General features: G+C 36.7%; 2 protein-coding genes across 4 annotated transcripts in view; both read right to left on the bottom strand.

The window, feature by feature from the left end:
- stau2 (staufen double-stranded RNA binding protein 2) overlaps positions 1-621 on the bottom strand; it is a 125,380-nt gene extending 124,759 nt beyond the window's left edge. For both annotated transcript variants that reach the window (XM_082184871.1, XM_082184872.1), the window contains exon 1: positions 468-621. The gene's annotated coding sequence lies outside the window, so the exon portion shown is untranslated. The remainder of the gene's footprint in view (positions 1-467) is intronic.
- Positions 622-3,298: 2,677 nt separating this feature from the next.
- Positions 3,299-15,743, bottom strand: ube2wb (ubiquitin conjugating enzyme E2 Wb). Of its 2 annotated transcripts, XM_082183628.1 has the most exons (6): positions 15,659-15,741; positions 14,640-14,731; positions 9,163-9,265; positions 7,412-7,567; positions 5,474-5,549; positions 3,299-5,383 (listed from the first exon to the last, which is right to left on the bottom strand). In XM_082183628.1, the coding sequence occupies exons 1-6, from the start codon at positions 15,671-15,673 to the stop codon at positions 5,370-5,372; spliced, it is 456 nt and encodes a 151-aa protein (XP_082039754.1). In that variant the 5' UTR covers positions 15,674-15,741; the 3' UTR covers positions 3,299-5,369. The 2 variants fall into 2 exon arrangements, with proteins under 2 accessions (XP_082039754.1, XP_082039755.1); XM_082183629.1 differs by lacking the exons at positions 3,299-5,383; positions 5,474-5,549 and adding an exon at positions 5,568-7,339 and having other exon boundaries at positions 7,375-7,567; positions 15,659-15,743.
- Between the last annotated feature and the right edge of the window lie 246 nt (positions 15,744-15,989).

The following is a 15,989-nucleotide window of genomic DNA, read 5'->3' as shown; positions in this document are numbered from 1 at the left end:
CATTTGACCACTAGGATCCATCCTGATCCAGGACATTATTAGAGCAGAGAATCAGAAGACAGCTTTCTTTGTAAACCTGACTCTCAAAAGTGAGGTCACTCTCTTCCCAGTTGTCACTATATGCACTCACTGATGTTGTCATTTTCAAAGGTCTGTTATAATTAACAAGACACGATGCTAGGATGTGTTATATTTTCTTAAACAGTAACATAAACTAGGCTAGGGCTGTCTCAAACCCTAATCTGGGTTTTGAAACACAACCTTCCTTTCCAGCACACAGGCCACCGGTCTGAACTCAGCTGGGAATGTGCAGACATCATGGCTGAACGACTAAATACCCCTCACATCTCATCGATGCACACTGCCTGAGCTGCCGCTAAACAACCAAACGACAGAGCGTAGTTTCAAGTGGAATTCTGAATTCATCGCTTCTTCAAACCATAACGCATTCAATAATAATAGTTTACCTTCGTCCAGGGCCAGACCCCAGTTACACCTCCAACATTGGCAAACACTAAAGAGAACTGATGGTACCAAGACCGAACCAACATATTAACAACACGTTTTTTTCCAGAAATGAGACAAATATGACGACGGCACAGCACTACTTTGTGAATTGTATGTGTTTAAGCTTATAATTAGCACAGTTTCGGTCAATTTTGTATTTAATTCTTTGAGGACAGCGAAAAGAGTGCACCCCTCCCCTGTCGCACAGATGGTACAGCCCGGCTTCCTGATACCGACTAGGGATGAATTCAGGCTCTGTACATTTAAATACCACACTCATGACTTTTTAAAACTTGTTTAATACGGTGTGTGTGTTTTGAATTGATTAAAAGTGACAATGAAAACATGTATAATGTTACAAAAGATTTCTGTTTAATAAATGATTTAAGAGTTCTATATAGACAATGATTTTTATTTTATTTTAAACGCCATTTAATATATTGGCAAATGTTGGCAAAAGAGATGTGTCTAATCTTGAGGATGGCTAAAGACTCAGCAGCTCGGGTTGAGTTAGGCAGATCATTCCACCAGCTTGGAACAGTCCAGGTAAAGGTCTGTGAAGATTTTGTGCCTCTTTGGGATGAACGCAAGCTTCTGGATGGCACGTTGGTCTGAACTGAAGTAATGAGTTTAGATATAGGGGCAAAGAGCCAGTGGTTGTTCTGTTCTGCAAACATTACCTTGAATTTGATGTGAACGGCAATTGGTAACACCTAAAAAATGTTGTTTTCTCAACTTAAACTAGATGTACCGCATGGCGGTACAAAATATGACCGCCTGCACTGGCTTTCCACAAAAATAAATGACGTGGAGCAATTTGGCTGTATTGCGTGTTTATGTATATACCTAAAAAAAGTAGTAGTGTGTGTGTGTGTGTGTGTGCGTGTATGTATGCGTGCGTACATGTGTGTGCGCGTGTTTGTTTGTGTGTGTGTGTCTGTGCATGTGGATTTGTATGTGTGTGTCTGTGCGTGTGGATGTCAGTGTGTGTGCATGCTTGCGTTTGTTTGTATTCCTGCATGTGTGTGTGTGACAGTATCATCCTAAACCAGCAACCCTTCGCTCAACACCACCATCTACAGGCCGATGAGTGTACAGTCACTAAATGTGCACATAAATGAATTTATTTTATACCCCCCCATGGATGAAATTCTACGAAACTTAGCATACCCCCAGAGGATGTCAAGTTAATCATACACATGAAATATGGTGCAGTTCTGAACATCTCAACGGAAGATAGGGGCGATTAAAGCAGAATAGTATTGCATTTTCATTTTTTATGGGAGGGGCGCAAATCACAAATGAGTGATTATGGGCTAGGTTGATGTGGGCCCTTAAGACCAACATACCATAAAAATGTCTTCATCCTCGGTGCCACGGTTCAGGTAGTTATTTAGGAAAAACTGCATTTTTTGGGTTTGGGGGGGCCCAGCGCGGGGGGGGGGGGGGGGGGAGTGGCCCCCGGGGACCAAACGAAATTTTTCCGTAAAAGTCTAGTGGGGCTACATGCCCACCAAATTTCATGTTCCCCGGTGTTTCGGTGTCCCTGGTATCGTTGACGAAAAAATTCAGTAGATGACAAAAAAAACAACTTTGACAATCCCTATATGACCGCTTTCGCTAGCTACGCTAGCGGCGGTCATAATTATCACATTTTATCAACTTCATTTCACTAGGTCAATCACACTTATATTATTTGAGTTCATTCAATCCTATTATTTACATTAGTCTAATTTACACTGCAGTGCAATTTTATGTGGAGAGGTGTGATGTGTGTTAAAGACCACTCTTGCAGCAGCATTCTGGATCAGTTTCAGTGGTCTGACAGTTGATGCTGGAAGGACTGCTAAGAGAGCATTTACAATAGTCCAGTCTGGATAGAACAAGAGCTTGGACAAGGAGTTGTGTAGCATGCTCCGATAGGAAGGGCCTGCCTGATCCTCCTTAATATGTTGTATAAGGCAAATCTGCAGGATGGGGCAGTTCTAGCAATGTGGTCTGTGAAGTTTAACTGATCATCAATCACAACTCCAAGGTTCCTGGCTGTCCAAGATGGAGTTATGGTTGACGAATCCAGCAGAAGTTGTGATGAAGTGCTGGATTGGATACATGCATACACACACAGTATACTGTATATATACATACATACAAGTACATATACAGTATATAAACATGCATTATATATATATATTTTTTATATATATATGGTTTAATATGGAGTTGGCCCACCCTTTGCAGCTATAACAGCTTCAACTATTCTGGGAAGGCTTTCCACAAGGTTTTGGAGTGTGTTTTCATGGGAATTTTTCTTCTAGAAGTGCATTTGTGAGGTCAGGCACTGATGTTGGACGAGAAGGCCTGGCTCGCAGTCTCCGTTCTAATTCATCCCAAAGGTGTTCTATCTGGACTCTGAGGAGGCCAGTCAAGTTCCTCCACACCAAACTCGCTCATCAATTTATGGACCTTGCTTTGTGCACTGGTGCGCAGTCATGTTGGAACAGGAAGGGGCCATCCCCAAATCCCCTGTTCCGACAAAGTTGGGAGCATGAAATTGTCCAAAATGTCTTGGTATGCTGAAGCATTAAGAGTTCCTTTCACTGTAACTAAAGGGCCAAACCCAACCCCTGAAAAACAACCCCACACCATAATCCCCCCTCCACCAAACTTTACACTTGGCGAAGTTGGCACAATACAGTCAGGCAAGTACAGTTATATTTTGTAAATATATATATACTGTACATATAAAAGTGAACCACTGTGGTTATGCAGAGAGTAAATGATAAAGACTCACTCAAAACCTGTATTTTTATTTTTAAATGAACAGGCACAACTTACATAATTTGTACATACCAAAAAAGAAGAAAAACAATAACTCATATTACATCTTATAACTTGCAACCCAAAATTTTATTAGAACCCTTCATTAACAAAAAAAAAAAAAAAGGTTTAGATACCCAAGTCTACTTAACCGTGTACACTTATTGGCTTCCTTTCAAATGATGACAGGTGTCCAATATAATACCAATATAATTCTCAACCACCAATCACACATTCAAGTTTAGCCCTGTTGTCACACATTTTCTTTCAGTAGTAAGGACAACTACATGTGTAACACAAAATAAAGTATCCTGATATTGTGTGCAGAGGGAAGAATCATGGCCATCTCCATTTTTTTCTACTCCAACACATTCCCTTGGAAGTATCACAGACAATGGAAAAGAAGACAAGCCAACCAGGTTTGGAATATTCAAGTATTTCTGAATAAATGGCTAAAAAATACATCTTTGGAGTGTATGAAGTTAATCAATAGTGTGAAATAAAACATTAACATCAGATATTGTACATCAGACATATATAACTGTTGGGGACAAAAGATTTTCCTTATTATTATTATTCCAGATGACAAATGCCAAACTACTGATAATCTTTGACCCTAGTAACACTAATTTTTGGAGAAATAATTTGTGGAAAAAGTGCAGGATCCAAACATTATCAAATATGTGCTCTGCATTTATTTCATTTGTCTATCTACATGTAGACCATGCTGCCAGTTTAGTTAATATCACTTTTAAGAGTAATATTATGCATACATTTTTATTCAACTATGTAACAGTCCTTTAAGGGAAAATATAATCGAATGGAAAATATTTAGGAATATTTGTGATTTTTTTTTCCTTAAAAAAAATTGACCTGAGCCAGACAAGTATGACCAGGATAATCAACATCTTGAGAATATACAAACCACAATAACTTCCAAACCATCTGAGGTTACAGGGAATAAAGTACCCAGAATTAAATAAGACATACACTCCCAAACATACTGCCATTCTTCTACTCTTTTTTTTTTTTTTCATTACTTGCACAGAAAAGTAAAAGCATGACAAAAAATATGTGGAAGAAAACAAGGAAGAAAACTTTTAAGATGGAATAGTTTAAAGAGATTTGAGCTTACATCTCAATACAAAACATTTTATACAAATAAGAATACAGAACATTCTTGCCAACATTCAATATATTGGGTTACCTAGCTTAGCTTTAATGCCAAAACTACACAGAACACTGGTTCCATCCCATATGACTTGGTAGAGGTAAATATGAGTTCATGGATGGTCAAGGTTGGTTCTAATGCTCATACAGACCAAATATAGTCCCAAACAAGCATAAGTGACAATGAAACCGCCATTTGCAGTGATGTCAGAACTGGAGAGGAATGAGATAAAACTGTCCCGTTCTTAAATTAAACTATTTACAGTGGAGCATCCAAATTCTCCCTGCTGGAGTGGCTCGCCATCATTAGAACTGCATGTCTGCATAACAATAAACTGTTCTTTTCTTAGATTGTTTCACAGTGCATATAATTTCAGTAGGAATAAAAGGAAAGAGAAAAATCAAAGGGACATTACAATCTTTTCCAGATTTGTTTTGGATTTCTACAATATGATTTGGATTTCTCATTATTGGCCCTGATATGCACCCATTCTTGTTATTGCACGTGACACATGAACCTTAAAATATACCAATGACAAAACAGAACAGGAACATGTGTGATTCAAGACAACAATAATCTCAATATTGAAAAAAAAAAATTCATTCTTCCTGGATAAATTTCTCCACACCAAACAAACGATGGGTCCGTTTCCATCCTCTCTCAAATTTATTTCCATTCTTCCATTTGTTTTTCCCCCTAAACATGCATCCAACTGGTTACCGGTAACACAGCTGACATCATCTCCCATGTTTGTGGTCTGAGTCCATGCTTGAGTTTGAGTCCAAGGTTAAAGTTCAGAGACCATATGATTTTAAAAAAGTGCTTTTATAGGTCAGTAGGACTTCTTCCCTCCGGAAGTTCTAGAAAGTTCATATTAACAGGTATCATCTGTGAAAAAAAGGCATATTTTAAATACATTTAAAATGCATTTCCACTAGAAATGTTTTATCAATTTTCAAATAAAACATTAGTTCTTACCATGATACCACCATTTTGTCTTCTTTGGATTCTTATTACATGTCCGTACATAAAAGGAGTTATCAGGTGGCCGCCTCTGTAAAGAAAAAAGCATAAATAAATAAATACAAATAATAATAATTATAATAAATATATTTTTATATAAACTACCGTTCAAGTTTGGGGACGACATGTTTTTTAAATGTTTTTAAAAGTGGTCTCTTATGCTCACTAAAGCTGCATTTACAGTATTTGATCAAAAATACAGTAAAAACAGTAATATTGTGATATGTTTTTTAAAAATTACTTTTTATATTTTAAATGTATTTTAAAATGTGATTTACTCCCAAAAGGTAAAATTTCAGCATTATTACTTCAGTCTTTAGTGTCCCGTGATCCTTCAGAAATCATTCTAATATGCTGATTTGGTGTTCAAGAAAGATTTCTGATTATTATCAATGTTTGAAAACAGTTTTGCTGCTTAATCACTTTGTGGAAATTGTGCTACATTTTTCTCATGATTCTTTAATGAATAAAAAAAAAAGTTCAAAAGAACAGCATTTATTTAAAATGGAAAACATTCGCAACTTTATAAATGTCTTTACTGTCACTTTTAATTAATTTAATGCATCCTTGCATTATAAATGTATTCATTTCACACACACAAAAAAAAAAAAAAAAAAAAAATTCTCCTTTTGAACGGTAGTGTAACTACATATATTAAACTAGTTTACAGAGACAATGTTTGCAAAAATCAATGCAAATGTATGAAGCTTTTAAGCTTTTTGGAGTTTCTTTTACATTTTGTCAAGAAAATGTCATTAATGTTGAATAAGTGGGTGTAAATTGAACAGATTATAAATGTGTTTTCCAATACTGTCACTAAGGTCAACCTGTCAAAAAGTCAGCGTTAAGACACATTTAAGCAAGTACTATAATAAGTAAGCCATTGATTCAGAAAGGCACCAAATATATCTGTGGGATGCGGTTAATGTCTTACTAACATATCTGTCTAATATGTCCCATATTAGAATCTAAGTGTGCCATATTTACACATTCATCTGCACTGTAACTTTAGAATACAAAGAGGTACAATAACCAAAATCTAAAAGATCGCAATCTCGATCTAAACACCCACATGATCTTACTCCTAAATGACAACGATTCGGCTATGTCTATTAAACATTTGACGAGTACGATCACAGCGAACATTCAAATCTCTGTTGGCACTTCCGCTGATCCAGAGACAGCATTTGTGTAGGTATGAAACAGCGTCTCAAACGGGCTTTTCAACCAGACAGTATCATTATTTCTGTGTTACAATAATTTAAATGATCACAGAAGTACTGGGATAAAGGTCTATAGTTTGGATATAAACACTGATATCTACGTTAGTGATCAAAATAGAGGAAACCACCTTATGAAAATAATTTGATGATTCAAATAAAGATTGTATCAATTATATTACACCTGTAGATGGCGACAAGTGAACATTCATTCAAGAGATTCGTTCAAAAGCGCCCGCTGCGTCTGAATATGCTCCCATCCTATATGGTAGGCAAAAAAAAGTAGTAGAAGTATGTCCGAATTCGTAGTATTAATAAAAAAAAACAGTAGGTGAAAAGTCCCTGGATGACCTACTACTTCCGGCAGGTTCTGAAGAGTGCATTCAATGGACACTTCACTATCCCATGAGGCCACGGGAGAGGACTTGTGAAAAAAGGTGAAGCATCACAACTGTAGCCGTAAGTCACATGACAGTGACAACATGGCGGGTGTAGTATGTCCGAATTTCATTTATACTACACGCATTCATACCATATAGAACTGTTTTAACATTTTGCCAGAAAAGTGGGAGAACCATGATCTCTATTTTAAACTGTGGGTCTCAATTTATCCAGAATTGTGCAGCTCTAGTACACATCAAGAAATCTATTGCATTGTGACGCTCACACTTACCTTCTCTTTGCAGCTAGACAGCATGCTAATAATGCTAAGACAAACAGACTGCACTGAAAGAGCTGGAGACCAATCCTCCGTTAAGATGGACAGGCAGATGTGGCCATTGCTATAAACATGGGGATGGACAGGTATATTGTCTCCTGTGAACATTACCTGTCAAAACACAACATAAACACAATAAAAAAAATCTTTCAATATGGTACAGGTACACCATATGACCATGTGTGCTTGCCTTGCTCCAAGCTGCTCTTTTCAATACAATGAAAATAAATGGTGACCATCTGAGAGACACTTGAAGAAAACTTGAACGATGATGACACCAGTTTTCTGCAGAGCTGCCTCGTACCCGTAACTGACAAATTTTGCAACATCGACAAGTTATTGAACTAAACTGAATTAACATTGAACTGACTCAAAGTGAGTCAGTCTTCTGCTTACAGGTGAATTAAACTAATTTCATAATGAACTTTACACAGTCATTGAACTGAACTAACACTGAAACTCAGACTTCAGCTGAATGATCACACTATTGTCTTCTGTACAGCAGCTTTACAGCAGAATTTAAAATGTCTCGTATTTGATGAAATTATATAAATTCAGAGGACTTGAAATTTAGTGCATTTAGTTTAGACTATAATTTTATGATGCTTTTATGGTGATTTTTGTCCTTTTCAGAGCTTGAGAGCTTCAGTCCACATTCACTTTATGGAAAAGAGCAGCATGGACATTCTTCAAAACTTCTCCTTTTGTGTTCCACATAACAAAGAAAGTCATTTGGATTTGGTACAACACAAGGACGAGCAAATGATGACAGAATGTTAATTTTGGGGTGAACTATCCCTTTAAATCATAAGCCAGTGCTTAGTCCTCACAATTGGCATGAGGCCGCTAGATTAGGACGTGGAGACAGAGACAGCCGGCTGAATGAGAAGCCGGCGCCAGATCCGGACTTACATACGGAAAAGCATAGAGCGCTCGTGATTAATGCACACAAACTCTGCTAGGGCTACTTCAGCAACAAAAAGGTTGAGTCACTTTTAATCTTAAGTGCTTCCTTCCTTTATCACATGTAAAAGTCATTTGACTAAGAATATACACTAAGGCATACACTTACCTTTGCTCCATTTAGACTTTGTATCAGCTCTAAACCATCAACAGCATTTCTGTCACTAGTTCTAATGCATTTTTTCGACTATAACAGTCCCTGCCTCCATAGAGTCATGCAGTTCTTAACTCTAAAGTGGCGTGTGAGCTTGTTTATCTAATTTGGTCTATACCAGTCTGTTATTTATAGTGGGACTGATATGTAAAATAAGATCAGTGCTAATACCCTCAAAGTTGGCCTTTAAATCCGCAGTCTACAAGCTCAATCTTGTGCAGATTGATCCTATTATTTTACTGTTGTAGGTTCAAAATAGACTTTAGTTGACAGTATAATGTGCACTTAGCTACTACAAATGAATATTAAAGTGAGTATAGCAATGCACAAAATGTGATTTTATGCAAATGAGCAGGTACATGTGATCCGCCTACTGTGAGTGATTGTTGTTGAGTGTAAGCAAATGGAGGATGAGCGATCGCACTTGTGTAAATGATTTGTCTCTGCCTACATACAGAAATATAATAAAATGGTAGATGGAAAACCAGTGTTACTGTTGTCTAAAACTAAAATTATTAAAAGTATTTTTGTTAACTGAAAGCTTAAAGCTTAGAATTAAATAAAGTTAATAAAAAATATTTTGAATTACCTGAGGCGAGTCAAAGGGATAACGACCACTAAATTTAAATAGAAGCTGAAATTTCTCCCCTTCATAAAGAGTACCAGATGCTCCTTCCATATCCACAATCCATCTGTAAAGAGAAACAGAAAGACATTATTATTATTTTATTCGCTTTGGTACTTTAGGTGTACATTTTCAAAACTCTTACTACAAAAATCCAAACTGATTACACTTGTAACACAGCAAGTCATTCTTTCAAAACCTGATTCCATGCTTGTTATACACATTTCAGTCCACATAACTATTGTTTCAAACACAAGATTATTGCAATATGTAATGAGAACATTTGGTTTAATCACCAAAACACAACAGTATGATCTTCCTTCAATTTAGTACTTTTAACAATCAGTTATTTTAATAGCAAACAAAGCAAAATACATATCACACTAGTTGCTGAAATAATTACAGTAATACAGGCTACAGGATCAGATGCCGCAATAGAAAACACCATTACCTAACTTACGTAACATAAAATCCATGTTTGTAATTGTATCTATTCAGTGTGTTATCAAAAGGTGTGATGAAGTTATGAAACTGTCATGAGGTTTTGTGCTAGAACAGAGTTTGCTGGCAATACAGTTAATGTTCTCACTGTGCCACATGACTGAATCTATACTGCAGTTGACCTGTATAAGGGTGAGTTACAGTAATGTGGAAGTCTCCACCATGGTAATCTGTTTACAGTATCACATGGCATACATTCTGTAATGTAAAATGCTGTATTTGATACCATCCGTCTCCCTTCTTATGATGCATCTCTGATCAATCATTGACTGTTTCCTCTCCCTTGTACTCTATCCTGCTCTATGTTCACAAATTGAAAATCTCTCTCTCTCTCACACACACACTTTGATAAATCACTTATAATGTAAAATGAATTCATTATATTTTTTATTATATTGCAAACAAAGTAGAAACTACTGAGAGAGAGAAAAAATGACTACTCTACTACCAGCCATAACTTCAGCCATAAAAAGAGAGAGACAGGAAGTAGCAAAATAATGAGCAATGAAAGACAAGACAACCATTAAATATCCTGAACTAAACAATAAGGGAAGCGCCACTATATCAGAGGTCAAACAAATGATGGCTCTTTCTGGCAGAAAACCCTTGACCCAAGTCAATTTTCAGTCATTTTGGCTATCATAAACTTACAGAGAGCAATTTAACAAGCCGTCCTTTCCTAGAAACAAAGGTATTTAAGTGAGAGTGAAAATAGACAGAGAACTAAAGAGGGAGGTGATTTTCCTGACTCAACACATGGGACTCACTGGGATATAATATGTGCTCACAGCTCACATGTGTGTCCTTCACTCTAAAGCATTTCACACTGAGATTACTAGCATACAAGGCCTGATATCACTGGAGGAAACATCTGGCACAGAGGGCGATATAAATTTGGTTAAAAGAATGAACTTCAGTTTTTGGGAACAGAAATGCACTACATTATATAATGAGATCATTTCTCATGTTGACATGTTAGCCTAAAATGTAACAAATAAATATATAAATGCATTTAAAAATATATTATTAACAGATTTAACCATATTTAATGAATGAATCACAAGTTAATTTAGTAGAAGCACACCCGCCTAGTACACTCATACATTTAAATTTGCAATATCAATGTCAGAACAGAACAGAGTAACTCAAGCGTCAGATAAAGTGACATCCACAATGCCATTTTCCTGCCACGGCATTATCATATCAACAACAGCAGTTTGTTTTCAGAAGAGTGAGAACATTCCGGAGGCAAAGTGAAAATATTCCTGGTCCATCAGTGCTGCGTCGGCACAGGAGCTCACATTTCTGCCTTAGTTGCATGAAACATTACTTCACATGAAAGAAGATGCTATTATAGATATAGGGGTGTAATTGTACCGAAAATGATTGGTGCAGGTCTTTCCATTCTGTACAAATGTGTAGCGAATTTCTCTGTGTGTGGAACGTAATTTCACAGTTTTCCCCTAGGATTGGACAATATCGCTTATATCGATGTACACTGATACTGTGACTACATCTGAAAAATAATGATTTTCAAATTGTTCACATTTTAAATATTGTAATGAGATATTCCATTGCTCGAATTAATGTCTCATATGACTTTTTAATTTTAATTTAAAAAGCTATTTCTGACTGATATATTTGAGCATATTCTTTAGATTAAGGGGTTTTAATGCCAAGGAAATATTTCCTAGTCAGAAATTGGACATGAACCCCCCTCTCAAGTTGTATTTAATAATGGGAAACTCTGAAATAATTTTTATACCAGAGGTGGCATTGCCATAAAGTACATCACCAAGCTTGGAAGGACCACTTAAATCTATATAAAGGCAGAGATTATATGTTTAGCTGATAATTGTTAATAATCAAAGTAATCCCAGACAGTTGTTTCAAGTCATTAACAGACAGCTTTAAAGGTAACAGGTCTTCCAAAAAACCCGTTGCTAATCTCTGTGATGATTTTCTCATCTCTAAGATTGATAAGGCTCAAAGTTGTATAAATATTTACTTCTGTCCCTGCTGATTCGGCTCTCAGAAATTCTCCACACTTGATTTGATCTCTCTGGGCAAAGAAGTTTCACAAATGAAGGCTGCCACCTGAATAGTTGATCATGTACTAACTTGCTTGTTTAAAGCATGTTTTGCCTCTGTAAGCTCTGTTGTTTTGAGTATTTTAAACGACTCTCTACGCTCTGGAGTGGTGCCAGCAGCTTTTACAATGACTGCCGTTACACCTGTACCAAAAAAGACGATGTTGATTTGGACATTTTCAATAATTATCGTCCCATTTCTAATCTCCACTTCTCAGCCAAAATTCGAGTGAACTGTGCCATCCCAATTGTATACTCATCTTACACTAAATAATTAGTTTGAGCCCCTTCAATCTGGGTTTTCAATCACTGAAACAGCATAAGTGAAGGTAACTATGTTGATTGCTGCGGACTTGGGCTGCCTGTTAATTCTGATTCTTCTTGACATCAGTGTGGCTTTTGACACTGTCCATCATTCCAGATTACTCACTCGTATGGAATCTGTGTTTGGTATCTCTGAGACTGCATTAAACTGGTTTTAGTCGTACCTTTCAGACAGTAGGCAGTTTGCACAAGTCCAAAATTATCTCAGTCAAATTTGGTGTTCCCCAGGGGTCGACTCTGAGTCCATTACTTTTTAACATGTATATTTTTCTTGTTGGTCAGCTCCTTAGATATCTTGGACTTAAGATTCACTTGTCTGCACTCTGCAGATGACACCCAGATTTACATTCACTCAAAACTGGGTGATCATGTGGCTGTTGTTTTTCTGGAACACTGCATTTCTGAGATAAAAAATTTGGATGAATCAATTTTCTTTGCCTTAACAGAGATAAAACAGAGGTTATGATCATTGGTTCAACCCACCAGTTACGTAAAGCCAGATCTTTAATGCTTAATGTTGATGGCTCTGTCTCGGAGTTTCAAAAAATGTCCCTCATGTCCAGTCATTTTTTCATCTCAGAAATATTGCAAGATTGCACCCCATGTAATCATTTACTGTGGCAGAAAAATGTATCAATACATTTGTTTTCTCCCCTATTGATTATTGAAATGCATTGCTTGCACAGGCCTTGAAAAATACCCTAAATAAATGGCAATATGTCCAAAAATCAGCTGCTAGAATCTTGACAGGTACCAGGACTAGTTGTTCCCTCAACTCGCTTGCGCTCTATGGGTGACCGGGCTTGAAAATTCTGGAACTCTATTCCATATGAGAATAAACATGCTTGCTTGAATCCTTGCTTAAAACTCACTTGTGACTGGTATTATTTATTAGTTTTTTCCACAACAGCTACATCGCCTTGTCTTGTCGTTAAAGTAATGCAAATATGAATAACCATTTGAAGCACTTTTTTTGTTTATACACATCAAAAAGAGCATGTATTTGAACAAAATTCAAATCTAGATCGTGTGGTAAATGTTTGCTTGTCAAAGAATGTGACACTACATTTTATTCAGAATTAAATGTCTTCAATAAATTTTGGCTTTAACAAGATTTCCCCAAGAAATAGGCAAGAATAAACCTGGAGTCCACCATAATTCCTGTTCTTTTCGACAAATCTTCTATTGCGATTCATTATATTAATTGAGTTGGCTCGTGCGTTTTAGATTTGACGCTTCAGAAATGTGACGTAATTTCCGGTAAGGGAGCATAGTGAGCATTGATGCTCCCTGGTTTGTGAGATGCATTGTGGGATTTTTTAGGGAATGTTCCAGTGCACTGGAAGGATTTTGCGATTGAGACAGCCCTTTAATGGCCGATGCCCTAATTAGTGCCCTGACTACTGAACTAGGGAGCTGATTGAGATGCATACACCCATAGACCGTGATTATCGGCCGATACCGATCTGCGGCCGATCGATCGGAGCATCCCTCCAATATGTGATTGAAATTTAAACAGCACAATTATTGGAGTTGTCTCAAATATTTGCAATTATATTGTATAACCATGATGAGACGAGTTATCAAATCGCTACAGGTAATACTGTTCAAATGCATCTTTAAAAAAAGGTTGGATTTGGTTGGGAATGTTTCAACCCATCACAACTGCCTTAAAATCAAATCGACATCACAGAGAACATCCTCCAAAAAACTTGAAGGACAACAGTGAACATAATTACACCAATTAGTCAGGACAAACACGTTTGGCAAGCTGCTAAACTTATAGCTCATACCTGACATTTCTTTGACACGAACCAAGACAAGGCTACACGGCTGAATAAAAATGCTAGGCTAACCCACATTACATTATGTTCCCGTAATACCGACCAGAGTTCAGTAAAAGAAAACATTACATTTATAACCCTTGGCTGTCAAAGTTTAGCTTTCTGAAACCGAGTAATTATGTCAATCATTTATTCTCATTACTGCAGCACAGAAAGATATAAACACATACTGTATGTGAAGTCTGTATGTGTATGTGAAAACCACAAGACTGGTTATATTGAGATTCAGATAAGTAATCCTTTCTGGAACTATGTGATGTACCTTTTTTGTCTTGTGACAGTTTTTCTCAAAAGACTGCTATATATTCCTAGACACGAATACGACCATGCACAAGCCAAAAAGAGGTCAATAAGGTTTGTTACAGCAATACTACCCTCTCGGGCTTTCATTTTTGATTAGTCAGAGAGAGCAGACATCACTATACATCGGACAGAGCAGCCTTACAAATGACACCACATGGGAAATGTTTTGTTTAAAATTTAGAAAATATGCCCACAATGGGTGAGAGTTTTCCAGGCCTGACAAGACAACAATAGCGTAATGCAAAGAGTCATATTGCACTTTTAAATATGACGATCCCTGATACAGTGCGGCTTGAGAAATCTAGCCTGTTAATAAGTACAGCGTGATCACACACAGGGGTATAAGATTAAACAAAGAGTCGGGAAGCGTTGGCCTTACTGTGTGATGGTGTTCTGTACGCTCTTCTCATTTAGGGTCATTCCAGGGGGTGGATCATTCTGCAAGGCTAGCAGTTCTTTCTGTAACCTTTTCTGTTGAGAAATAGAGAGAAAGAAAGTATTGAACAAACAAAGGAAAGAAAAAAAAAGAATCTAAAGCAGAAGTTCTTAATGAAATAAAACCTCTTAATCTAAAGAATATGCCAGGAATATATCAGTCCAAAATAGCTCTTCAAATTAAACATTAATCAATTTAGCCTAAGTCATAATTACATATTATTACGTATAGACATATACGATTAATCACACAATTCAAGCATTGCAACATCACAGTATAATATAATTTTTTAAGCTATAATAATTCACAGTTTCAATACATTAATTTGATTATATTATATTAGTGCTGTCAAATCGATTAATCGCATCAAACAAGTTTGTAAATATATATTGTGTGTGTATACTTTTAAGTTAGATTCGATTCATCGATTTGACAGCACTAATAACCACTGAAAACTGTGGCAACAAACATGGCCTATTTTTTTGTAATTGCCAATATTCTATTCAACATAAAACAGTGATACTGAATAATATTAAGTCAAGTTGAATGAAAATATAACTTCATATGTCCTGCACAGTCACAAATAACCTTGCAAGGCTGGGTAAAAATAAACTAGATATTGATATCATGATTTCAAGCAATTAAAATAGCAAACACATGAAAGTTCTAGTAAGAAAGCGTTGATTCTACTCATTACATTCACGGTGTTAGAGGTAAATCAGTAGTTTATGTGAGTCCTGCTCGCCAGCTGTTGCTTTGAAAGCACCGATAATTCTCACCCTGGCAGCTCAGGAACAGCGAGGAGGACAAGTTATGATTTCAGAAATAACACAGCAATATTCGATCCTCTTATTAGGCGTATCCAAAAAACACCATTTACACTATCATAGACGACACACTCGACAACTGATCAAGAAGTGATTGATAGATTAAACAGGGTTAGATGTCAGCTGTGATCTTACCTGCATCGACGCCATGATGGATCCCCCTGCATCAGTGGCGCACAGTAACGCAGGGCGACTTACGTCACCGTCACGTGACACACGAGAGCTTCTGTTTTGAGAACACGCTCTGATCGTATGATAGTCCAAAATCTACCCCATACATTGTCTCTTTATTCTAAGAAATTAATACTAGTAGTTACATGTTAATTAATCATAGTGATAATAAATAATAAATACCTATTATTTCATTATTCTGTTATTCATTATGTCACATGGGTTTCGACCTGGTTTTCGACAGACGTTCAAGATAGGCTGCAGTTTTTTTTTATTTTCGGTTTTAGTATTCTTT

Source organism: Leuciscus leuciscus (assembly GCF_965113295.1).
Source record: "Leuciscus leuciscus genome assembly, chromosome: 11".
Taxonomy (NCBI): Eukaryota; Metazoa; Chordata; class Actinopteri; order Cypriniformes; family Leuciscidae; genus Leuciscus; species Leuciscus leuciscus.
This window is presented reverse-complemented; position numbering and strand designations above follow the sequence as displayed.

Bases quoted from the DNA above. Each gene is read 5' to 3' on its own strand.
- ube2wb (XM_082183628.1), bottom strand. The intron at 9,266-14,639 runs GTAAGGCCAACG...TTCTCTTTACAG, and splicing joins GTACAGAACACCATCACACA to ATGGATTGTGGATATGGAAG. The intron at 7,568-9,162 runs GTAATTCAAAAT...GTGTTTTGACAG, and splicing joins ATCCCTTTGACTCGCCTCAG to GTAATGTTCACAGGAGACAA.